The 26,167-nt window shown below is 38.1% G+C and overlaps 4 protein-coding genes across 8 annotated transcripts in view; 2 read left to right on the top strand and 2 right to left on the bottom strand.

Moving 5' to 3' along the window:
- On the top strand, positions 1–10,632 carry LOC126370055 (eukaryotic translation initiation factor 4B). Its single transcript, XM_050014702.1, has 14 exons — positions 1–45; positions 534–644; positions 1,747–1,940; positions 2,464–2,571; positions 3,209–3,294; positions 3,800–3,963; positions 5,083–5,203; positions 6,001–6,102; positions 6,860–6,936; positions 7,617–7,800; positions 8,415–8,499; positions 8,584–8,623; positions 8,970–9,448; positions 9,567–10,632. The coding sequence occupies exons 1-14, from the start codon at positions 33–35 to the stop codon at positions 9,627–9,629; spliced, it is 1,827 nt and encodes a 608-aa protein (XP_049870659.1). The 5' UTR covers positions 1–32; the 3' UTR covers positions 9,630–10,632.
- A 1,957-nt stretch (positions 10,633–12,589) lies between these two features.
- LOC126370121 (uncharacterized) lies at positions 12,590–14,230 on the bottom strand. Its single transcript, XM_050014867.1, has 2 exons — positions 13,436–14,230; positions 12,590–13,004 (listed from the first exon to the last, which is right to left on the bottom strand). Exons 1-2 carry the CDS (start codon positions 14,013–14,015, stop codon positions 12,808–12,810), a joined length of 777 nt encoding a protein of 258 aa, XP_049870824.1. The 5' UTR covers positions 14,016–14,230; the 3' UTR covers positions 12,590–12,807.
- Positions 14,231–14,305: 75 nt separating this feature from the next.
- The window catches only part of LOC126370084 (transmembrane and ubiquitin-like domain-containing protein 1), a 30,708-nt gene continuing 18,846 nt past the window's right edge, over positions 14,306–26,167 (top strand). For all 3 annotated transcript variants that reach the window (XM_050014803.1, XM_050014798.1, XM_050014802.1), the window contains exon 1: positions 14,306–14,328. In XM_050014803.1, the coding sequence (XP_049870760.1) occupies positions 14,321–14,328 (8 nt within the window). In that variant the 5' untranslated portion in view covers positions 14,306–14,320. The remainder of the gene's footprint in view (positions 14,329–26,167) is intronic.
- Positions 15,684–26,110, bottom strand: LOC126370067 (uncharacterized). 3 transcript variants are annotated; one of them, XM_050014716.1, is made up of 6 exons: positions 25,636–26,110; positions 19,628–19,706; positions 18,018–18,266; positions 17,778–17,898; positions 17,034–17,692; positions 15,684–16,920 (listed from the first exon to the last, which is right to left on the bottom strand). In XM_050014716.1, exons 3-6 carry the CDS (start codon positions 18,177–18,179, stop codon positions 16,318–16,320), a joined length of 1,545 nt encoding a protein of 514 aa, XP_049870673.1. In that variant the 5' UTR covers positions 18,180–18,266; positions 19,628–19,706; positions 25,636–26,110; the 3' UTR covers positions 15,684–16,317. The 3 variants fall into 3 exon arrangements, with proteins under 3 accessions (XP_049870673.1, XP_049870674.1, XP_049870672.1); XM_050014717.1 differs by lacking the exon at positions 25,636–26,110 and adding an exon at positions 22,378–22,398; XM_050014715.1 differs by lacking the exon at positions 25,636–26,110 and adding an exon at positions 20,836–21,049.

Genomic DNA, 26,167 nt, shown 5'->3' with positions numbered 1-26,167 from the left:
GTCAGTGGCAACACTGGCCCCAGCCTTGTAATATGGCCGCTACAGGTTAGTTCCATTAATTTTGTCACGTGAATTTTTCCTAATTTTTGCCTCATATCTCTGTTTATTTTCATTTATTTATAGTTTCGTAAGTTTGCATGTGATATATCTACCAAATAAAGCCATTCAAGAAGCTATTTGATGTTATCTAATAATGCTAACGTGTCATCATTTCACCTTTGCGGACGTTTGGATTTACCGCGTGGCCACATTTCTTAACTTTTTGAACACTTTATTTTCATTATTATGTGATATATTAAGCGAATGATTAGTTTCTTTCATTTCCACTGAGGTAAGGAAAACTTATCTTTACCAGATGTTTCGTAAATGAAAAGTGTCCTTTCATATGTCCGCGAATAACCGCTTTCCAAAATCGGAGTAGGTCGTTCACTGTTAACTAGCTATGCGTCATCATTACATTGGCCTCCACTTAGAGTTTCATGTGTATACGCAGTCGGTAATATGTGATCTGCATTCGCGTCATCCTGTTGCAGGCAAGAAATCAAAGAAGGCAAAATGGATCCCGGCCAGCATCACAGACATTATTGCGGAACCCACAACTATTCCTACCATAAACAACTGGGCCGACTCCGTAGATGAGGAATGTAAGTAGTTTATTTTGTTATTTATTGTAATTTTAATGTTATAGCTAACCCTATGATGATGAGAAGAGGGTAATGGCAGGCCAATGTTAATCTCGTACTTGGGGCTCACACGCAGAGTGCATGTTACTCCTTCCGCCCCGGGAAGGTCTGAGGTCAGGTCTTGTGTGAAAATCACATTCTAGGCGGATGCTTCTCTCAAAGGGAAGGTGGGGGAACCAGAAAAGACGGTGCCATGTGGAGCTGGGGATGCCAGGCCAGTGGGGCTCGGTGGAGGTGCAAACATGGTCACTGTTGGAAACCCCTATGGCCAGCACTTTTAGCACAATCTACGAGATGGCCGTGGCTACAACTCAATTCAGACTAGTCTTTCATTGGCCTGCTCCCTTACATAACTGAGGGTTTTTTTTATGCATCTGGGAAACTTTACTAACAAAAATGTATATCACTTTGCATTACTGTAACATAAACAGACATTTCATCATAACTTACTCAACCTAATTATTATTGTTTGCAAATGATTACATAAACAGATAATTTGCTTAGTAATTATTTTGCCTATTAAGAATTGTGCACTAATGCTTTTTAGATAGGTAGGTACCTACATAACATTGCAATTCTTAAAAATATTACTTCTGACTTAAATATTCTGAAATCTTACTCAGTTCAAACAACACATTCCTTAGATAAAGAAGCTAATGATTGAGTAATTGTTTCTATTCAACTTATCTGTGTTTAGACATGAACTAATATTAACACTCAAATTTATTTTCATCATATAATTGTATATATTTTAATGACAAAAAGACATTCATAATATCAAGACAGATAGTTTTAGTACATTATTTACAGTTTAGTAATCCATTAGCCAATCAGGTTTAGCCACAGAATAGGTCCACTCTTTCTAGTTCTAACCACATTTCCTAATGCAGTCAACTACACTATTAATTTCCAATACCTAGATCCTAGACATTTTATATCTCTTTACATGTTAAGTAAAACAAATAAAATATGCAGGTGGGACACTTTGTCCAAGCTAGTTTGCTAGTTTCCTTCAAGCATAATATGGAGTTCCCACTATAACAAGTATGTTTGTATGGTACAGCGACAGAGAATTATGGGTACTCGTCGCGGCCGCGGCAGCCCGTGGTGTTGCCGTCGGCTTCGCGCGCGGCCCGCGGCGGGCTGGCTGTCGACGACGAGTCCATCCCGCGGCGCCCGCCCTTCATCGCACACATCTCCAACTTGCCCTATGATGTGGATGAAAGCGCCATTACTGAGCTCTTTGCGGGCATCAAGGTACGATTAAGGACTTCGTAGATTAGTGCAACATTGTGGTCACAAATGAACACATTTTGGAACATATACCACAGATGACTGCTTTCATTCATGTAATAGCATACTATATAACTCTTGGATTTGAAAGATTGTCTTTAGACATTCTGTCCCAAAGTATTGAATACACTGTCATGAGAGAGCCTTCTGACACTATTACACCACCACCACTGTATCTAGAGAGAAAACATGTGATGAAGATTGCTGAATATTAACCAAGGCAGACTAAAGTCTTCAATTAATTAATATCAATAACTATATGTATCTACCTACTTCCATAGAATCGAATTTATGTATATAGAACACATTCAAAATCATTTCATCATCATGATAATTATTAAAGACAAACTTGATAAACATCAACTTTACAATGTTTTTTTAAAATTCTACATAATTACAACAGGTTATATGTTTGAGGAGTAAAAATTACATCAAACACATTTTATAAGAAATGTATTTGGAATACAACTTAAACTTTTTTTAACAGATCACCAGCTTGAGGCTGCCACGGGAGGGCGACCGCCTCAAAGGATATGGCTATGTAGACTTTGAAGACCGGGAGAGTCTGATCAATGCTATGAACATACCAGACCTAGTAAGTAACATTTATTTATATATGTATACATAATTATAATAACATAAACAAGAGTTTCCATACTTAATATTATTAATGTGAAAGTAACTGTCTGTTTGCTACCTTTCCACACCTAAACCACGCCAGCGATTTGGTTGAAAATATGCACAGATATTGAGCAAAACCTAGGGATGCACAGGTACTGGTGCTATCCAGGGTAGGACTTAATGTAGGTACTTGCCGCGGTATACGAAACCAGGATGACGAAGTCGTGGGCGGAAACACAGTGTTTGATCATATAATAGATAGAAAGACAAAGTTATGCCTCTACAATAGAAATTACCATGCTATTATTGTTCCATTCTATCAAGTTACGAGATCCAGTAATAATAATAAATTCCTTGTGCTAAAATTTAAATAACAAACTGTATGATAAGCAGTCGCGAGAATTTTGTTGCTTACATTGTGAAATTGGGGTTATGATAAACCTTCAATATAAATTCGCAAACCTGTTAGTTTACAAATTATTTGCATTACCCTGGGACTAAAGACACCCTAACATTGTTAGAAGGTTGCAAATAGGGAGTAGTCCTTTCTTTACTCGACTGAGGCGTAAAAAAAGTTATTGTTAAACTTGTTTTTTTTTGTCGTTATACAGACAATAGGCGGCAGAAGGATCAGAATAGATGTCTCTACACAGGACAACGACAGACGAAGGATGGGTGGTCGCAACGATCGCGACAGGTAATATTCGCAAATACCATTTTGTTCATCGCCATATGCGCCATTGTTTGTAAGGCCCTTTGTTACGAAATGTACAAAGGAGCTTTTGTTTCATTTATCAAGTTCATGGAAGGTCTGAAAAGAGAGCTTAGTTAATAACTTTTGGGTGCATCTTTCGATTTATTCTGGTTGTAGGTTGAACAAAATATTTTTCTAAAGAAAAACTATGACTAAAGCTTTATTTATTTGCATGAGTAATTGAACTAGTTGAGTATGTGTAATGTAATAGTAGCACAATCATTATTTACAGTCTGGAATGTCATACAAGCAATCTACCAAAGACGGCAAACCTATTTATTATTTAGCCTATTCTGTCCCTAGGCAAAGACTTCGCTTTGATCCATCCACTCCTTAACCATTCTCGATTCTGCTCGGGATACCGGCCTCTTCGACGTCTGTGCCCGTCTGAAACCCATCAAACCTATTAAATTTATAATGACGCCTAACAAAAATGTTGTTCCTGCAGGGAATACGACCCGGAGCGCACGATGGGCGACTGGCGGTCCGGTCCACGCGCCGTGCCGGACTCTCAGCGCAGCGGCGGCGGTGGGGGCGGCGGGGGACGCACCATGGATCGCGAGCGCGGCGGGGACCGCGAGCGCGATCGGGACCGAGACCGGGAGCGTGATTGTAAGTTCTATCCATCTATCTATAACCCGGTGGACACCACAAGAAAAGCCTCTGGCATGGCTCATGTGACATACTTAAATAAATAGGGCAAACAGAATTTGTGTAGTATCTGGATTTTCATGTTAAGGTTTGGTGCTCGCAAAGTATCAACTTGTTATGAACTTTAAAAGTCCCAATCACAATGATGATTGGTAACCGCAGCAGAGTAAGCTTTAATGTCACACTTGGGACGCACATACAGAGCACAGGTAAACCTTAGATCTTGCATACAATGTCTGAATTATAACAAAGATAACTGTTAAATGTCACTGGTCTATAGACCACTTCACTGAAAAGGTGTAGAAGTGGCCTAAAGAACACGTAGATATGACGTTTTTCGTCGCTTGGAAATCGTACGCAACATTTCAGCAAAAGTATATGAAATTCAAGGTCTACAGTTGCTCACTTCGTCTCGGGAAGGTCTGAGTAAAGGTCAAAATTGTGGTCATTTCACCCTCTAGAGGGGGGCGTTGCCTAGAGCGACGGCAGGGGCACCAGAAACGCAGGCCTTAGGGCTCCGTCAGGGACTCCGTGCGGATGAGACTCTGCCCTCTGTGTCTTTGGAAGCCCCCTGTGGCCGGCAGTTTTAGTATAATCTGTGACACGGCGGCAAGTCGTAACTCAATTCAGACTAGTCTTTAGCTTGCTCTCACTGTGGTTACTACTGAGTGATTATTTTCCGTCGTACTAGTGCCTGATAGCAGAACAACTAATATCTGCTGGCTAAGTAAGAGGTAATGAGGAGTAAACTAGACCCTTTGACTAGTAATATAAAATAACAATTTTGCTCAAAGTGACGTCATTATTCTGCACATGATAGTAGTTCATATAATGCGTCCTCCACCATTTAAGGGTTTTATTACCTTACGATGATCATTTATGGGTACTGTTTTTTACTGTAGCTTAATATAAATATAGTAACAGTCACATTGTTTTCACTAACACAGTTGGCTCGGTCCTTACGTTGATCTAACAAAAAGCTCGATGAGGTCTGGGTACTTAGTTCATCTTGCGATGGATTTACCTGTGACTACCCCAATATGTGATATAGTCGTGACGTTATGTTATTTTCTTGTCCAGCGAGCGCGGACAACCGTCCGGGCGGGTGGCGCGACGGGGACAGGCCGGCGGCCGCCGAGCCTGCCAGGACGCCCTACGGCGGCCGAGACTCCTTCGGCAGGGACCGCTTTGGAGAAGACCGGTAATTAAACATTTATTTGCGCTTCCAGGTATAGGCACTCCAGACACTTTATACAATACACCTATTACTAACTACTATTTGTTTATATTTATGAAATTAAAACATCATTTATATAGCTTAACCGTAATATAGTAATAGTATTTTATGCAACAGTTGTATAAGAAGGGTCAAAAAATGCGAGTGGCGTGAGTTGCGATGTGAGCCTTGGCGAACATCGCAATAAGAGACGCCACGAGCATTTTTTGACCTAGTTATACAACGTTGCATACAATACTTTTTCTACGACGACGTAATTTTAAACGAAACACAAAAATTTTCCAATTTATTTTCCAACGCGCGGGAAAATGGCGGCAAATGTATACTTTTTTTTTATAGTATATCTATGGCACCAAACAAAGTAAAGGTGCCAGTTTCCAGGTCAAAAAAAAAAAAAAACAACAACAATGCTTTTTTGGCGACATTATAGTACAGTTACACTTTGTAAACAATGCTTTTATAGGCCATAGAGCGTACACTTTTTCAAAGAGTTTAATTATGTATGTACTTATATTAGACTTTTTGGTTATTTAAATGCCAGATTAAAGTAGAGGAGTAGAAAAAGTATTTTACTTGTATCTTGGCTCGCCCCCTATTACATAAACACAGCTGGAGAGGAATGGGTGTGTATACTATACACCTCTGCCTACCCCTTCGGGGGTATAGGCGTGTTGCTATGTGTTATCATGTAAATTAATCAAAAAATGGTATACTACTTTGAGAGATATGCAATTGAAAATAAATTTTAAATTTCTCCATAGCCCGCGAGGTGGTGGTTTCGGCGGACGCGACGGCGAGCGCAGTGGCTACGGCGGGCGCGACGGCTTCCGCACCGCGGACCGCGAGGGCGGTGGTGGATATGGGTATGTATTGTTATGTAACATACATACATACATTTGAGCTTGAAAGGGGTCGAACTGATGCAACCCGAATGGCCACTGCGACCTAGCAAGATCTATTGTGACTAAATAAATCTACATTTCAAAATCCTCTAGACCGATCCATTCGATTAGATCCAGCGCCATTTTGGAAGGAAGCACCATGACCTCTTAGGAATCCATCATGTGGCCCCCCCAGTGCTCGGCTTCTACTGTGTATGGGAGCCTCACAGCTGCATAAAGGGCACTCGGTCAGCTCTATTCTATGTAGGTGCTTGTTAAGTCTGCAATGCCCGGTCAGGGCCCTTATTAAAACATACATACATAAGATCACACCTATTTCCTGTTGGGGTAAGCAGGGACCACGAAATTCCACTTACTACGATCATAAATACAAACAGAGTCGGTTCCACAACTAGGCACAGGGCTCTTAAAAACCAGAGATTACTCAATCACACAACTTCATTGGGAGTTGGTGATCATGTTTGGACTAGTAACCGACCTATTGTCAAATTTCAAACTTCAAGGTTACAGATATTCAACAGCAAAATTAAAATTACTTCAACCACTGGAACATAAATTCAGACGTATCTTACATGCCCTCCACCTACTCCCAATATAATGTCGACGCTAGTCGATAGACAGAGATAACTTTTCCTTGGTCTGCGTCACATTATACATATGTTATTTACCATGTCTGTTAAATATACTTTTTTTTTATCTTATCATGTTTTCTTTCCAGTCGTGACCGTGAAAGCAGAGGGTTTGGAGGAAGGGGATTCGGCGACCGCGACCGTGAACGTGACCCGCCTAGAGAAGGTAAAATGAATTAAGATAGTCTTTGAAAATTATTGATGTATAAGCGTTTAGTCCCGCTGCACGGGACGGAACTTTCATGCGACTTCTGCGCGGCTTAGTCGCGAATGTGGCGCTAGCGGTTGTCACATAGCAGCGCTACTCTCGCGGAACTTAAATTTGTTTAGATACCTAGCCGTGACACAGCGACGCGAACGACTTAGAAGCGTTACAGTCGTACAACTAAAACACCTAAAGTTGGTTGGGAAATTGCACTTGAAACAAAAGTCAAGGTTTTAATATCTTGAGTTTTGTAACACTTTGTTATTGTGCTAAATTAAAATGGGTCAACTAGACACCGTGTCACGCCTTTGTGTGGCTCGGTCGCTTTATACCAACATGTTTTCTTTTTAATTTTTTAATCAAAGAGTTTTCAGAGGTTTTATACTTATGGATTGGGAAACTCGCTGAATTTTTGACTCAAATAAAATCATTCAATTGGAATCCACTGATGGATATAGGCTTCTTCATGGCACCTCTTTCCATACATTTGTCTTGGAACAGTCATGGTACATCATCTGACCGTTTGTTTATGAACTATTTTCATACCGCGTCACTTCAAGAAACTAATTTTAGGAGAAATGCCTCCACTTTATCTCTCCCAGTTCCCTCGAAGTTACACTGATATAATGTGTGTTGTACAGATTCGAAGCCCCGCGAGCGTCCGAAGCTGAACCTGCTGCCACGCACGGTGCCGCGCGAGGCGGAGGTGCCCACGAAGCCCGCGGACGGCGCCGTGGACGACAAGCCGGCGGAGAAGGCTGCGCCCAAGCCCGTGGCCGCCGAGAAGGTGTTCGGCGCAGCAAAGCCCGTCGACACTGCTGCCAAGTACGTCCTAGTCTCTCTCTCTCACACCCACAACATGTATGCGGCGTGTGTCCTCGCACAAAAACTGCGCATCATTATACCTCGAGCATGCTAGAGTATGTACCCAAAATTTCAGGATTTCCTGGTTCCTTAGTGATCTTGTCCCGGGTTCGTCGGAACCGGGAAATTCCGAAACTTCCCTAGAGCACACCAGAGAGCAAACTTCCCAAGCTAAATTATCACCCTCGTTGAGTCCATCAGTTGCTGTCGTGAAGACTTCAGATCTCAGATGTTCTGCTCGTCTTGTTATCGGGCTTGCTCATCCTCTGCTCTTGACCCGGGAATCTTGCAACTTAGTCCTCTGTAATTCATAATTAGAGAAATAGATATAACTAGACGATTAGAAGAAGTTAATAATAAGAATTGCACAAGAAACAAAAGTCAAGATATCATAAGATCTTGAAATTTGTAACTCTTAGAGTTGTTGTGCTAGATAAAAGGGTCAACTAGACACCGTGCTACGCCTTTGTGTGACTCGGTCGCTTTATACCGACATTATATATTTTAATCCAATTATTATATGTTGTGTTGTAAATACATAAATTGAATGTTATTATAAAAGTAAATAATTACAGGGAACGGGAAATAGAAGAACGTCTTCGCAAACAAGAAGAGGAAGCCAGGCGTGGAACTGAGGAGAAAGAACGCTGGGGTCGCAGGGTAAACTATACTTCAATAACAGTTGCATGTTGTTACGGCTTGTTTTTTATAGTACTGAATTAACTATATCGTATCTTGTTACAGAACGACCATTCTGGAGATCGTCGTGGTGGTGCGAGACGTGGTTAGTATACTATCTCGCTACAAATAATTAGTTTAATAAATATGTTTAGTTTCCAAGTAGTACTGACATTTCGTCCCTTAGCTTACAACACCGCTCAAGTCGAAAATTGGCGGTTTTTACATATTAATGCCATTGGATGAAGAAAATAAAGGTTAAAATAAAATAAATCGTCAAAATAAGTATAAATAATTATTTATTAACCGCTAACTAGAGTATGTATTAAGTAGCAATAAAAAAATCTACAGATATTTTAAATAAGACATTTTATTTCGTCTCCTGTAAAGTTGGTAAAAATGACTTAAGCGGTGTTGTAAGCTAAGGGACGATTTGCATTGTAAATTCACAGATGATAGGCGAGAGGACCGCGGCAGGGACTCGCGTAGCTTCAACAGAGATCGTCGCGACTACTCCAAAGACGACAACAGGGAGCGCCGCGACTACTCGAAAGACGACAATGAGAGACGTGACTACTCTAGGGACGACCGAGACAGACGCGACTACAGAGAGGATAGAGACCGGAGAGACGACAGGGACCGCCGGGACGACAGGGACCGTCGGGACGATAAAGAGCCGCGTCGCGACTACAGAGACGACCGCGACAAAGAGAGAGACACCCGCGACCGACGCGACTACTCTGGCGAGAGGCGCGCCTCGCGCTCGCGGGACGCGTCGGGCGAGCGCCGCGCCGCCGCCAGCCCGCGCCGCGGCGCTAGCCCGCCCGGCGCCGAGCGCAACGGCCGCGCCCGCCAGAGCCGCAGCCGCGACCGCCACGACAGCGACGAGCAAGAGCGGCCTCTGCCCAAGTTGAAGGAACAAGAAAAACCGGTACGTCCGCTTGATGCAAGCTACACAGTCCGAACGTGAAATTTAATGTCACTCACGACCGACATTCCTTACACTTGGTCAGCGTGAATACTAAACTCAGATTATGTTTTCGTTACAGAATTTTGTAGCATCGAACAAATTCAGTTTCCTAGAGGACGCCGACGACGGCGCGTCCGACTAACGCTCGAGGAGGCCGACGCGTGCACCAATATTACAGTGTCCGTTCTACAGAGACTCGAGTGTAAAGTGTAAATTTACGAGTATCAAGTGTTAACGTGTAGGACTCGAGCACTGAAGACGATCTTAAATTGTGCTATGTAATAGGACTCGATTAGTCATTAGTGCGGTGTGGATATATACGTGTATATTAGGATTACTATATGCTCACACTGCTCCGAGGCCCGCCCCAGCCTTTGCTGTTGCTTCTGTTTAGTTGCTAGTAGCGGCGTTTATTATAGTATTTTATTGTTTCCATTCCAAGCCTGCACACTCAATTTTCATGTCGCAAGCTAAGAAGTCATAGCAGAGGCTGGGGCGTCGATTTGTGACCATATTGTACTGATTGGTGTAAATTTTTCTATGGGTTTGTTACATATAGTGTCGAGGTTACAAAACAGGCTGAGAGCATTTAAATACGAATACAAATTTCGAAATCTGAGGAACTGGTATTTGATACAGGTGCTGCTCTCCTATTTTAGTTTTTATGTAATCATCTTCCCTAATATTTGAATTCCCTGTAATGTGATACAACATTCTTGAGGATTCAGTGCATACCTTTGCAATGCCAACATAGGAAGTCTTGTCTTTATTTTAGTATATGTCTTTATGTTAAATATTTAGTCGATTTAGATTATTATGAATGTTAATTGTATTATTTATCTTTACACTCAAAATTTGTTAATTAATCAAGTTCTACGATATTGAGGCGCTAAACGTATAATTTTAAAAGTATCAGTGTATACTAGTGTGCCTACAGAATCGTAATGAAATCTTAGTTAACAGAAATTAAAATGCGTACCTAATTGCTAAATGTAAGGGGCCTGGTCACAATGTTAATTTACCGGCTACTCGCGTTTGATAGACGCGCTACTGAATACAAGATTTAATTGTAATATCTCCTGATTCTTGTTTGGTACATTTTGTTCTAATTGTGAATTATAAATAAATTACACTTTTTACAGCCACATTTAGTGTATTATTTAAAACTATATTCTCTGTTTCATTGCGTTATTTCGTCACGTAAAACTATTACAAATAATATAAATAGTATTAAATATATTCTGAAAAAGCGAGTTACTAATTATTAGAACGATTTCACATCTAAAGGGCTTATTACACTAGTACGGTCTCGAACCGCACAGAATTTACCTACGTCATGCACAACCTACATTCAGGCTGCGTGACTATTTCACTTAGTAATAATCTTTAGTGTAATAACTAATCTCAACGTAAGCGATACTCTACCTTAATTCTATCTAATAAACTAAATAACTGAATAATTATCGTCTTATATTGCACTCGCATCTTTCATTAACTTACCTTATCAACTATATTAAGAGAAGTGGGTGTTCAGTCTTAAACTAAGAACGGGCTCCTACATCTTTTTGGTCCTTCGACCTACTTTTATGCTCACCGGCGGGTGACCTAAACCTAGCTCAGACGCTGATAAGGAGCGGAGTGGCTATTCCACATGCAGTATTATTCTATACCGCAAGCCAAGTCACATCGAAATCGAAGCACTACGGCTACACGGGGATATTCACAATGCGTTGGACCCTGGGTAGTGTAATAAGACCAGCGAATGTGATACGCTCAGAAAAATATCTATGGTAGTACAGATTGCAATTTACAGAATATGAAGTCAACCTGTAGAAGTCTCCGTACCACATACAACAATAACATGGAACTGCTTTTGTTCCGCTTGTGCTCAGCATAATATAAGACTAAAGTAAGACCTAGAAGGTCGACGCCCCATACAAATATTGGTGTGGGACAGAAATTTATTATTATTTATTAACTCTTAATACCTACTAAATATACAATTTACCAATGCCCTGCAAAACTGTTTATCTGCAGGAAAGAGTATAGTTATTATTTATTCGTAGCATGTATATCTAATAGTAATTTGCAAGTATATCACAATAAGTATCACATAAATTAATGCCCTATACTTATGTAGTAATTCTATGATTTCGGATCGGATATAATGCGCTGTTAGCACAGCGCCATTATGGGTAGTGTAGTATAATAGTATTTTATGCAACAGTTGTATAAGAAGGGTCAAAAAATGCGAGTGGCGTGAGTTGCGATGTGAGCCTTGGCGAACATCGCAATAAGAGACGCCACGAGCATTTTTTGACCTAGTTATACAACGTTGCATACAATACTTTTTCTACGACGACGTAATTTTAAATGAAACAAAAATTTTCCAATTTATTTTCCAACGCGCGGGAAAATGGCGGCAAATGTATACTTTTTTTTTATAGTATATCTATGGCACCAAACAAAGTAAAGGTGCCAGTTTCCAGGTCAAAAAAAAAAAAAAAACAACAACAATGCTTTTTTGGCGACATTATAGTACAGTTACACTTTGTAAACAATGCTTTTATAGGCCATAGAGCATACACTTTTTCAAAGAGTTTAATTATGTATGTACTTATATTAGACTTTTTGGTTATTTAAATGCCAGATTAAAGTAGAGGAGTAGAAAAAAAATATAATTCTATACGGACAACACCACAACTACTAATTTCCGGTAATACTAAGAACCTTCATATTTTAAAATTAACAGTTATGCGAGAAATATCAAACATTACGGTATCAAAAACAAAAGCTCAATTTTGTTTTCATTATCCTAGATTTTTATAACAGATTTCTTATTATTTTAAATAATAATTTCTAAAAGTAGGGAATCTACCGGAAGTTAGTATACAACAAACAAACAAGTCGTTTTTTATTTTACCCACCGAAGGTTTTTGTTTTTATAAGTGAAAAGTAAAATACTACGAGGAAAACCATTTAACTGGTTTTAAAAAAGTGTCTTGGGAAGTACCTACCTGGCCTGGTAGTAGTGTAGTGCAAACCGTGCTCAATAAAAAAAGTGCAGTGGCAGAAATAAAAAGGAAATTATTGTTACTATTATAAGTTTTTAATCAGTCTCCATCAAGTTTTCCGTGTCTTGCGATTCCAAAAACACTGAAAAAACATTCGATTTTTAAAAACAAATTCGTAGCTAGGCTGTTATTCATTTGTATCCCCTTAGTTGAGATCCTTTGCGCAACAAACAAGTGCTAAACGTGCACTAGGTATCTGAGAGCTCTATCAATTAATGAAAATCAGTGATCAACTGATTATTTCCATTAGTTGTCCGATTCTTCTAAATATTCTGCTTCCATATACTCGTCTTCAGAACAATAATCAAATACACGACGATCCACTTTCAATGTTTCGGTGTTTTCGTCATCCTTCAGATTGCTCTCTAACTCCAAGTAAAGTTCCTCATGGGTTTCTTGCTTATCATTTACTTCGGAGTCTGTTTGTAAGACTATATCATCATCTGTAAAATACACTTTAAGACTTAAAAACAAATTACCTATAAACAATTAACTTCAAAAACATCACATATAAACCCTGCTATTATTTGTTCAAATAAACTTTAGCCCTGAAGTATTCAGTAATATCTCCTTATTTAGCTAAAATGTCCCACTGCTGGGCAAAGGCCTCTTTCCATTTGTACCAAAATGCCAGTGTTCTTTTCTGCTGTTGCTAATGAAAATCCATCTTCAACTCCTCCAGATTTGTCGCACCCACATCTGTCTATTTGTTGCTTGGAAACCACTTGGTGGTAATCTTACTTAATATCGCTTGATATTATGGCAGTCATTAAACATAACTAAGTACTTTATTGTTTGTTATTGTTATTAACCAATTTCCAATGTAGAAATTATTATTTAAATTATCCTACAAAATAGAATAAAAATAACTCACCAGAGCTACTGAAATTCATTTTATTTTTCTCTGGATATTCACACAATGTGACTAGAATCTTGCCGGGCTGCTTTTTCCATCGGAACCCCATGTCCCAGATGATCCTTCTCAAAGTTGCAAGACTCCCACGATAGTTCATATCATTTCTTACCATATTCACAAGAGTTTTAAACTTGAAATCTTGTTTTCCCTCTATGTAATTAAGCCTCAGAATATTTCTTAATTCTCTGATTTTTGAATCACTGAAAAACTTTTTCTTTCCTCTGGGCTTTTTCACTGGAGTTATTAGACTTGTGTTATTAGCTTTACCTTCTTTCTTAATTTTTGTAAGGGAATTTTTATTTATTTGTGTAGCCGCAATAACTCGCTTAGCCACTTGACAGGTAGACTTAAAATAAGTAAGTATATTTTTAAATAACTCTAAAGGCACTTTCACGTCATTTACGTGCGTCTCTAATGCTATTAATCTTTGTAGCATTAGTTTACAGTTGTCTCTCTCATCTTCAAAATATTTATGTACTTTTAAAACTATATCTCTGCCGCGGCCATCAATAATGATACCCTTTCCACTTGTATTCATTTGCTTATATTTTTTTTTTACTTTTAGCAAAAATAACCTAAATGTACCGGTGCGGTCAATCAATAGGATTAAAATGGCGCGGCTCGGCGCTCTCTAGTATATGGCAACTGGCAACACAACAACAGCAAGGTGAACAAATAGGTCGTAAAAAAATTAAAACTACCTACTTACCTATGTATTTACAATTATTTACAATAGATAAAAATGATCGCTCTCATTAATAAATAGGTACCTACCTATATAAGAAAATTCATTCATGTGGTTCATTTTATAGACAGTCAACAAAATGAAATTAAAGGAAACGAATGTGTGGGTAAGTAATTTTCCTTTTATTTACATGTTTGTTCCCTCCGTCCGTGTTTTCATTAGATTTGTTTAATTTGTTTTGATATTGTTTAAAGGCAGGAATTTAGAACGCCCTGGCGCCGCGCATCGGCTTGGAGGAATTAATAATCCTTTCTCTAAGCACCATAAAGAGAAAGCGCTTAATTCTGTTGGTTTATATATCGCAATACGCGCGATATGCGTGCAACTTGTACGGGGGTAGAAATGAATTTAAACTGTGTCAATCCTATTCTATAACGATTTTAAGGTCAAATCCACACCTGTCAGCGCCTCATCTCACTTTCCTATGCTTCCATCAATTCTATCCTTTTCTGTACACGGAAACGACATTTGCTAGAGCGAGATAGAGCGATTGCGTGCGGCAGAATCGTCGAGACGATATCTAGCATATGGCTATAGCCTGCTTATGAATTATGGGTACTGCCAGTTGTGGTTTGTTTGACCCTAATTGTGTCAGAAAATTGTGATTTAAAAGATAAAATAACTAGCTGAAAATTTGTATTCGTAGAACTTAGGATATTGACCAAAATGACCTAAAACTCTCTGTCGGTACCTCCAACACTTGCGTCTTGCTTGAGGTACATACAGCCCCTCAAAAACGTGTCCGTACCTAGCGAATGATTATATCCTATAGGGTAGCGTATGCTCTAGATATTTAGTTCTGAATTTATTCTACCGAAATACACATACATAAACTGCCTATATACGTCCCACTGCTGGGCACAGGCCTCCCCTCAATCAACCGGAGGGGGTACCGAAATACACACACAATTGGAATTCATTTCGCTTTTTTAAAACTGGTTTCAACCGTATATATTCGTTAGCCAGTAACTAGGGATGGACTTTTACGTCTGGGTACACAAAAGCAGTCTTGATCTAAGTATGTATGTACCTACTTATATCTGGTTTGAGTCCTAAGAAATGTTAAATACAAATAACATTTTTTAACTTGAAATCAGTTGACCATTGACCTTAACCTCTCATCTGCCGAGATACCAGACACAATAGATTTTACATTGTGTCTGGTCGAGATCCGCGTTCCGGCAGATGAGAGGTTAACCCGCATCTCACCCACTAGCCTAACAATTGGTAGGTAAATAGGTAAAACTTTTTCTTTTGTGTACTGGGTTTTTCTCTCACGCAAATTTACTGTGTAATGGGAATTAACCTAGGAAAAAAAATTCGTTGACACATTACTATTAATTTAACCTAGTCATAATTCTTGAAGGAAGGAAAAATAATATAAATCTTCATTTACCTATTCTAGAAGTCTATTATTTATTATTGAAAGTCTGGTGAATAATATGAAAAATAAACAAAATATTGTGGTACTGTAATTATTTTATTGTAGTAGTAATTATTTATTTCATAATAGAAGAAAGAATATACCAATAAAAACCTTTTTAATAGCATGCATTACATGTTTCCAATTTTTGTAATCTTAGCTAGAACTCTTAAACTACATCAGATTAGTACTTTTTATATAAGTATTACTAGTACATTACGTACCTACGTAACATTGTCTAAGATTAACAATAATACATCAATTAACTAGTATGGATGTAGCACAAACTACCAATAATAGTAATAAAAAAACATATTCAAGATATAACACACATCAATTTTAAATAACTTATTAATTTCTTAAATTCTATATTTATTTATCAGTAGGTATATTCTGTTTTTTTTTACATTTATTTAGTAATTTTTTTACAATAAAATTAGCCTTAAATGCATTGCTATTTTATAACTACTGTAATCTACCCATAATCTTCGAAAACATCGCAAACTACTTATATTCGTGATACATTCAGGAAACAAATATAGGCACCACGAATGTACTTTTTTACAAGTAAGTAATTACAACATTATCTCAGTGATAGATGTCCCAAGAACGACCAGGAAACTCAAAGTTTCAACTTTTGTACAATTTAGTGACCAAATATACTGTACCTATTTATTTTTGCAATATTGCTGTCATTAATGCATCTTTCAATCTTTTTGTCATATCTTCTAGTATGTCGGCTTTAACTTTCAATTTTTTATTTCTTTCTTCTAGCTCTATTGCTAACTGTTCCGTTTGGAGTTCTTTGAGTTTCCTGTTCATTCGCGATCTTTTAGATGCTTCATTATTTTTATCTCTTTGTCTCCTATATACTAATTCATGTGTAGACGCGGTCGATGTGTTGTCATCCATACTGCACACTGACGAAACTGTGCTTTCTCTTCTTTTCGGAGGGCGACCTCGCTTCGCCTTCCGCAGCTGCTGTGACTCTTCCAGAGCTAGTATCATATCTTTTATCGGTATGGAAGGCTTTCTTCTCTTATACTTGCGAGGTGTGTATTCTGTGTAAGGCGTATAAGTTTCATCTGAATCTTCACTGTTGCGACGCTTTCTTGAGCTGGAGCAGGATTTCGCGTCTTCTACGTCGGATTCCAGATGAGATTCGCTCTTAGGAGTGTTGGGCTCGTAGTCTGATGGTGGAATTGATGTAATCTCCGAGCTTGTAACAGTGGACACATATCCCATGTCCTGCAATGGCCATGGCTGAGTTGGTCTCTGTAATGATAGAAATAAACAGTCAATTAGTTTTGGTTTTTCAACTTACAAATGTCGAATTTATTCGCTTTCCTATGAACCTTACTGGATATATTTGTACTAGAATTACTTACCGCTATTGGTATAGGTCCTTTCTCCTTTTCCAATTGCTCGACGTAACTGAGGACTTCAGGTGTACTGATAGTCCCTGCCGCCCACGGCGCGGCTGGCGGCACCTCGAGAGTGAGTCCGGCACCGCGCCGATCTGGGCGACGCCTCTCCAAAACTCCTTTATCGCCGATGATGCATTCCGTGACCACAATGTTGTTGTTCTCGACCTCACTTGGTATTACTGCATTCAGTTTCAGGTCGACGGAATCCTCTTCGTCCATGAGTAACATTTTCTGTGTGTTCATTGCTGGAGTGTATTCTGTGTCGTGTAACTCGAAAGTGTGATTGTAGAAGCCGACTTCCCCCGTTATGGGGTTCGGGTTAAAATCGGCCATCTCCTCAGACGCTAAGTCCCCTAACACCACAGGCAGGTTTGGTATATCCCACATTTGTTCTTTGTATTGTAAGTTTTTCGTGTCTTCCTCGTCAGTTTTAAAGGAGAATTTGCTATCAAATGTGGGCAATCCGCTCATAGTAGGTGACAGTGGGTCATTAGGTGTAGTGTTGTAATACCCTGCCTGGACTGGAGAGTTAACGTCCAATACATCCCAGCCTTGCGGCGAGAATGTTGTGTGTAGTGTGTCAGTGTTGTGTGAGCTTTCTTCACGTTGTTTTAGGGAATCTGTAAAAAAAATAACTTATTAGTACATCTTTAGATTTAACAGTTAAAATAGTCCCATAATTGCATTTTGGTGGTGAATACTTACCAGTCTCGACCAGTTCTTCCTTCGCGGGATCTGAGCACCACTTTACCAGATCTTGGAAGAATTCGCAATCGGTTTCGTTGAACATTGTGCTCTCGAATTGGGGCTCCGGTTTCAAAAATACCTGAAAATTTAAAATGTCACGTGAGCGTGTATTTACGAGTGTGAAGGAAACTAAAGATAACCTAATAGTAATTACATGGTAGCTATAGTTAGGGTACTCACGTCCGACGAACTCCTTACCTCTGAAAAGCTGGTGGTGGGCGCAGGCTGAGGTTCCGCTGGTTGAGTATTTCCGCCGGTAATCACTCCGGTTGTGCCGTTCACCTTCTCTGGCTTTAAACGATTTAGCTCTACCACTTTCAAATGACTGTGAGTATTGAGACTCGTTTGCGAAAAAACCATATCTTTTGGTGTTTGTGTCGTACTGACTTCCGATATCGTCGCTCGGACACGGACAGGTGATCTTTTGAGCAACCATTTTGTATAGAACTACAAACAGAAATGATACGACGTAACATAATGTGCATATTTTTATGAAGCAGGGTGGAGAGAAAGAAAAGTGAAGGGAAAATATCATATTGTTTTTGTATTACGAAAGAGGAAATTTCATTTTTGGTGCTAGTAGTATGAATGACATTTGTTAAGGATAAGCCAGATGATCTGAGATTATGACCGGGATGTGTCCCGATATGGACTACCCCCATATATTTTATAAATATACATACATGCAGATACAAGTTCTAATATAGAGATCGATATTTGAAAGATAATATTTAGTTGTTGTTAATGTGTTTTATAAGATACTATATTTTCAAGCATGATATAAACTTGACATAATGACTGCATAAATATTAAAACAAAATATTTTTATATAGTATAGTAATAGCAGTAGTTCGTCTATCCAATGGTAATGTTCGTGTAAGTAACGCAATCAACACCTCAGTAGCATTCCCACCGTTCAGAATATGGTTTTTGTGGCGCCAATCAAAATCATTTACCTAATTAGGTCGAAGTAATTAGGAAACTTTTATTCTAGTAAAGCTATATTTTGTAAACTATAATCTAAAGTCTAATATTAGTAGCTTTCTAAACTTAAGAGTTTTAAATCTAATTATAATATATATAGTTATTAAGTATAAAGACGGACAGTACGGCTCAAATACCCCTTATGAAAAAGGGAGGCCATTATTGCGTCCTGCTGCAATCAAGTAAAATACTTAAGGAGTACTAGGTAGTATAATTAATAACTATAACTAGAGTATATTGAAATAAAATGGACAAAGTAATGATAATGCGTTTGATATGGTCGCATACTTAATTTTTCCATTACGTACTGTGTAAATTGAAGTATCATTAGTGGACCTGTTATCTGATGAGTTCGCGCAATTCCGTTATCGTGCGATAGGCTAGAGGCGCAATCGATTTACAAGTACGACGCAATAGGAACTAACTTCAGATTTTGATATAGGCACCATGAAATGATAAGTTGTGTAAATGAATGCGATTAAATGGAAATGTGGATTGGATGATTCGACGAACTGGGATGTCATGCAAGATATTATATTTTTTTACTAATAACAACTATGGAGATAGAATTTTTATAATATAACACTTTCTAATATATTTGATGATTCTAACTTCTTTGAATTCAGTTAAAGTGAAAATATGAATAATAAGATTGAATCAGCTTTTGTAGTTTTAAGAATTTGATACTCTTTGGCAAGAACTACTATGCTTTTGTAGATTTGGTTTTCTTTAAGCTTGACATCTTGAATGTTCATTTCTATCTGCATCTGCAAGCTGAAAACAGACAAATATTGGGAAAAACCCACTGAAGTGGGAGTACTTACTTGTTCGAACTCGTCGTGAGCTCCTAATGAAATTGTAGCTCTTTAGGCTCCCACCCAAGTAACTGTAACGACTGTAGGCCTGGAACAAACAAAAACAGAAATTAATGAAACATGTTTGAATTTCATAAGTAATTAAGATATATAAAGGTATCCTTAAGCTCAAGTATGTCATCAACGATAAACAAATAAAATTTCAAAGTAAAAAACAAAGTAAGTAATAGATGTGACCAATTTGATAAGTGGTTATCGAATCCTCATGTAGGTATCTAGTAAGTACCTACTCAAAGCCTTGGTGACTAATGTTTCGTCGCCTACACAGTATTATCGATCTGGCTAGTGGGCTGGGGGAAACGACACGATGTAAGAAACTCTGCAGTCTCCTAAAATTGTGACTCATCCGTACCTTGGCAGAATGCCTAATCTGAAAATCGAATATCTTCGAATTTTGTACATTCCTGCCTTTCATGTAAACAAGATATTTACATACGAAGTAAACTTTTCTTGAAATAGTTTCAAGTTTTAGAATACTAAGATCGAGTAAGACCTATCAACTAAACTTAATAATGACTAGACCTCATCCTTCCCAAATTTTATGAAAAAAGGGTCTTTTCATAAAATTGCTGCGCATAACAATCGCAACTAGCATGATACAAATAGTATAGAGTAGTCGCGCATTCGTGTGCAGCAATTTAAAGGCACCAGTCATCCTTTATAGTAGCCCAAATGCCCTTTACTAAACCCGGCTACGCATTCAATTCAACCAACTAATAATAACCTATGAACCCCACTTCTGATACCTGCGGTGGTGCCATTCCAGCACAAGTACCTATCACACTATAAAAAAGAGAAGTTACATACGTCTCACAAACCAATAAGTGTACCTATTTAGAAAAAATGCAATGATCAAACTTCATGTAGTGAGTGATTTTTGTTTATATCTAGGTTGTTCGAGCATGTTCGGGAAGAACGGACTTATTATTATAAGTGTCTTCTACCTAATAACTACGACGCAAGTCGAAACGTGATCGCAACATGTTCAAACTTGTCTGAATCCACAAATAGGTCAGTGTGATCCAACTTTCTTATTTGAAAAAGTACTTTCGAGAATAGGTGCGTGTTGTTAAATGTTGTGCAATACTCAACATATAATTATAATGGTTTAATGACATTGGATATTTTGATAAGTTATTAAAAGTAGATAAACATACCTTGTTACGAACAAATACTGTAACGCCAGCAGTCCTTTTAAAAGAATGCACTAGAGTTGTAGAAACTTTTAAAAACAACGCGCAGTAGCCGAAACTCGCTAGTGCGCGTAATAACTTTGCTTTGCTTTACTTTTAGAGCGCAAAAGAGATTTTAAACCGCGAAGCGCGCGTGTTCTCTCCCCGAACTCGGAAAATATTGTGCAATATTCGCGCGGCGGCGTTGGAAGCTTGTACAGTTTTCCTCATTCCCCACCATTCAACTTTGCGTTCTAAAAATATCCTTACGTGGCCTTCTATTGGTCCACAGAAATGACGTCAACTAACCAAGCCAATGGGAGGCGTTGAATAACATGGGTCACGAGACCTTTCCGTGGGTTCCCCACACGGCATACAATAATACAAACTGAACTAAAGTACTGCGTTGATATAGATAGATGTATAAGTTGATAAAATGTGTGTATATGTATGTCGAAACTTGCTATCGGGGATTTACGCGGCATGAAAACGCCGATAACATTTTTGCTGTTTTTGGATGACTTGTATATTTTAGTACTATAAAATGTATTTGTTATATAATTCTCTTAACAATATTTGTTATTTTTCTGCCATGGACATATTGAAGACAGATATTCCGACAAACTTCTCTGGATACAAAGACCTCGGCCGATAAAACAAATAGGTATCTACCAAAAAATAACGTAGGGCGCACAACATAGGACGCATCTGGATGAAATAATATATTCATAAACCTAACTATTTTTGCTCCATAATACCTTCCCTGTCCCTAAAATATAGCTTCAAGCCGAAATCCAGAGTACTCTAGAGATAGAGCACTCAAAAACGCCTCAATGTGCGTTCAGCTTTCTTGCTAATTAGGTATTTTACCTATTTTACTTTGTAGCAATTCCTTAGCAAGTGGCCTACTAGCTTTAGTTAAAAAAGTAGCAGAATGTGAAAGTTCAAAGTGAAAATGTTTACTATTGTTATTATAATATTATAATTTATATAATTTTGCCCACTTGATGAGACTTAAATGTTATGATGCTGTTGTAATTTTGTAATCCCTGAAATAATAATCTAGAAACATTAAGTACCATAAACAGGTCCCAACATGTTTCGATCATAGAACATTAATAGATCATCATCAGCAGGTATTACTCATATACCTACTTCCGACATTGAACCAAGTTCAACGATCTCAAGTGCGCAATGCCAAATAAATTACAAAAAATAAACAAAAGTTCTATTTGCATCAGTCGCAGTATTTTTAAGTTTTGTAAATTATTCATATGCATAGAGAATTTACAGACAAATAGACGTAGGAAATACATGGATATTCCTAAAATAATGCAAAAGATAAAAGAAATCATTTATTCGCATTTGGTGAAGGGAAGTAAATGTACAAAATAGGCTACCTACTGTAGTAGCCTGCTGCTATAATAAAATGTTTTATTTAATTTTTAGTACATATTTTAAATACAATTGCTATTTATTAGACATCCATTAAATACATTTCATCATCAATTCATTATAATAATATACCTCGGCAAGAGATCCATCATTAAGACATTACCATATCGCGACGCGGGTGATTGTTGTACCGTGTACGACTCGATCACGGTGCGTTCGGTCAATACTGAGAGAAAAAATAAATTGAACTCGCTTTTATTTGTATCGACCCTTCCTATGTTATCTTGTCTTCATGGTTAGCTTGGCAAACAATACAAGAACAGGTCACAACATGATAGTTTCCATACTACAACGTTATAGATCATCAGTAAATAGGTACTTATTTGTCATTGACTTGCGGCATTGAACCAAGTTCAAGGAACTCTAAATAATGACAAATAAATAAATGTCTATCTTACAGATAGACATCACAAGGGAAATTGAGCGATTTAGTTGAGACATTTTAAATGATTCTTTCTTCTCAATTAAATAAAAAAAAATGTTGGTTATTCCTGCAATTGTGCGCATTTAGAAGAATGGAAATGATTCGCGTTTTATGGAGTTAGCTACAGAATCAGGCATTCAATGAGGAAATAAAATGCAGAATTTTATTTTAAGTTGGTACCTATTTTATAAAAATAAAGATTTATTTTAATGTTTTATTTTATGACATAGTTTAAAAACGTTGCATCATTAATTCATTATAATAAAATACCTCAGTAAGAGATCCATCATTAGGACATATTATATTCGCGACGCGGTTGAGAGCCGTGTCGTGTACGGCTTGCTTGACCACGACGCTGCGCTAGGGCAATACTGAGAGAAAAAGTAAATTGCACCTGCTTTTATTTGGATCCACCCTTTCCCCTTTTTGCCATGTCTTTGTCTTATCTTTGCAAACGAACAAGTACATCGAAAGTCATAATATTTAGCTCGTAAATAGTGAATTTATTAAACAGTGATTTAAAACAATTTCATATTTTTATCGCGATTACGTCATGTTCGTATGAATCAGTTATGTTTTGTAATTAAAATATTGGACTTGGTTGGGGAATCAACATAATGATAGGTGGGTACCGACATACTACACTTGCAGATCTGACTCAACCAGCACGCAATTACAAATTATACACCTCTCATTCAAGTGAAGTTTGTCCACCCATTGTGGCCTCCAGTTTGTCGGCGCCAGATACCGGCGGCATTTGCCACGTCACAATCACAAATTGCTTATATCTACAATTTGTTTAAGATTATATGAATATCCTTGACGTCAACCGTGACTTGCAGATTGCGAGCAACTTCGAAGGTTAAGTACTGCGATGAGACCCACGTATTCTACATCTATTTATGGTAGTATACATATGACTTGTAGAAGTTGTAGATAATGTTTTGTAGAGTCCAAAGATACCTATGATTTGGAATGACAATGATTTCGATTAAGTAATTCATCATAAAATACAGTAGAATCGAAGTGAACAGATTTTAGCCCGAAACCATCGAAACAAAACAATCCAACCTATTTAGACCTACAGTAGGAAGTGATATAATCCGTGATATCGTTTCATATTAAGAAATGCGATTACAGCTATATCACGACCTGTTCAAACATGTTTCGCATTGGAAATACCATCGGACAGGAAAATTAACAAAATTCGTGTCCTCTGCGCACTTTCTCTGAACTCTTTAACTTTGAATACTTTAATATGTACAACTGTTCCTTGGATTTCCCCAATTGCCGCTTAAAACAAGAAGCATTTTATAAAAAAAATTTCAAGTTGGTACGTAACTTGATGTTATTGAAACTGTGACGATGTAGCTTATGAAGTTTGCTGAACTATGAATCCGGTGGTCAGGAGTTTGATTTCCATGCAGATATTTTAACTATTAAGCCACCCTAACCCTCTCTATTTGGAAAGGCACACAATATATCGCCTGTCATCTTATAATGAAAACCACGTACCCACTAGCTAACTAAGCGCCTTTTTCAAAAATCACAATGGGATATCTTTTTTGTTAGCAAACCCTTGCAATAGACACGATAGTTTTTGGTAGTCTCAATTTGTACCCAGATTGAAATTAAGTAATTGAAAAAATCGAGGTTTTTGTTGAAGTGATTTTCTTCAGGATGTGATTTTTCAAAAAACGCTTAGGAAGGTACATGGTTTTCACTATAAGGCGACGATATGTAAAAAGAGAGAAAGATAACATATGAATTATGGTGAACTATAGGTACCTTTGGGCCTTTGGCAGCTCAATAATAACCTTACCGGGGTTGATGAGGTTGCTTATTCACCTAACTCACAACCCACACAATAGAAAACGAAGATGTAAATACATAGCCCAAAGCGACACACTTGTTGTGAGAGATTTCTGTGATATGTTACAATGTTCGTACCCACCTACCTAGGTAGGTTCTTCTCATCCATGACCACGCAAGAAACATAACGTTGCATCGCACGTGATTTTACATGGAATCACACTTTTTTGTAAAGCAGGTTTTGTAGAGTTACAAACCACTATACCTATCTAGCAAATATAGAAAGGTATATTTTATTCATATGACATAGTGATCTAAAGATTGGAAACCAGTTTCAAAGTATACTCAAAATGATTTTAACTACTGTGTATAAAACAACGATGAATTGATACAGTGGCGGCCTTGGCAAAATATTTAGATTTAGACCTTAAAGTAGCACCCCTCAGCTCCTTAAAAAAAATGTTGTTTACGATCTAACCCTTGTTGATTGAGAGGAGGCCTGTGCCCAGCAGTGGGACGTATATAGGCTATTTATGTATGTACGATCTAACCCGATGAAGTTAGTTTGTGGCCAGGGTGAACCAGACTTAGTTGATTTTGGCGCCTCCCCTAGTTCGGCGCCCGGTGCGGTGGCACACCTCACACCGCCTTAGGGCCGCCACTGAATTGATGACAAAAAGCTCAATAACTCAAATATATCTACATAGATAAGACGCAGAAAGCCTTAATCGCAAAAGGGCTTCCAAATCTGGAAATTCCAACAAAAGGACGAATCGAAGATCGAAATTTCTAGAGTTGGGACTTTGGGAGACCTCTGATCACTTAGGATAAGATCATAGGATGGAATAGCAGATACCACATACCTTGATTTGGCTAAGTGTATTTTGTCAGGCATTTGCTTGGAAGCCAGATTATTGAAAATGTACTAGGTTGAACATCCAAATTTGACCTACCTGTATGAGTATAATTCATCCAAATTGAGGGCCTTATACCTATTTTGCGACGACAAAGAGGTCTTAGCAAACTCCAAGCAAAGGCATTGTTAGACGTGAATACCTATATGCGTAGGTAAATAAGTGATTTTAAATACTTACATCTTGATATGTCGTCTAAAAACTGTTGTCTTAAATTTCTTAATCTTGTCCTTTCGCATAGACCACAACTTCATTCGATGCAAAATCTGCTGACAATACGGCGAGGTCTGCAATGACTCGCAATAATTCGTGTACTGGTTTTGGGATGGTTTGGTGTACACACAGCTCATGTTATACAGTTCTAAAACCACCACTCTGGATATTTCCTTGACTTCTGTAATTTTCTCCAAGAATTCCCACTGTCGGAGGTCTTATAACTCAATAAGACCAAATATAAACACGGTGAAAATATGTTCCCACCCAGAGTTACAGACTGGTAACAACTAATATACCTAATAGATAGAATATTCAATAATTATCCCAATTCACACTACACAAACTTTAAAATCAATTAAACACCCTAAATTCTGTGATCACGTATAGACTTCCAGGAAAAACAGAAATCCTTAGAAATAATATTACAGCAAACTTTCAACCCGTTTCAAATGTGCGCATATGACTAACTCGTGACCCGCGGAAATTGGAAGGATGT

Source organism: Pectinophora gossypiella, chromosome 10, assembly GCF_024362695.1.
Source record: "Pectinophora gossypiella chromosome 10, ilPecGoss1.1, whole genome shotgun sequence".
In the NCBI taxonomy this organism is placed as follows: Eukaryota; Metazoa; Arthropoda; class Insecta; order Lepidoptera; family Gelechiidae; genus Pectinophora; species Pectinophora gossypiella.
This window is presented reverse-complemented; position numbering and strand designations above follow the sequence as displayed.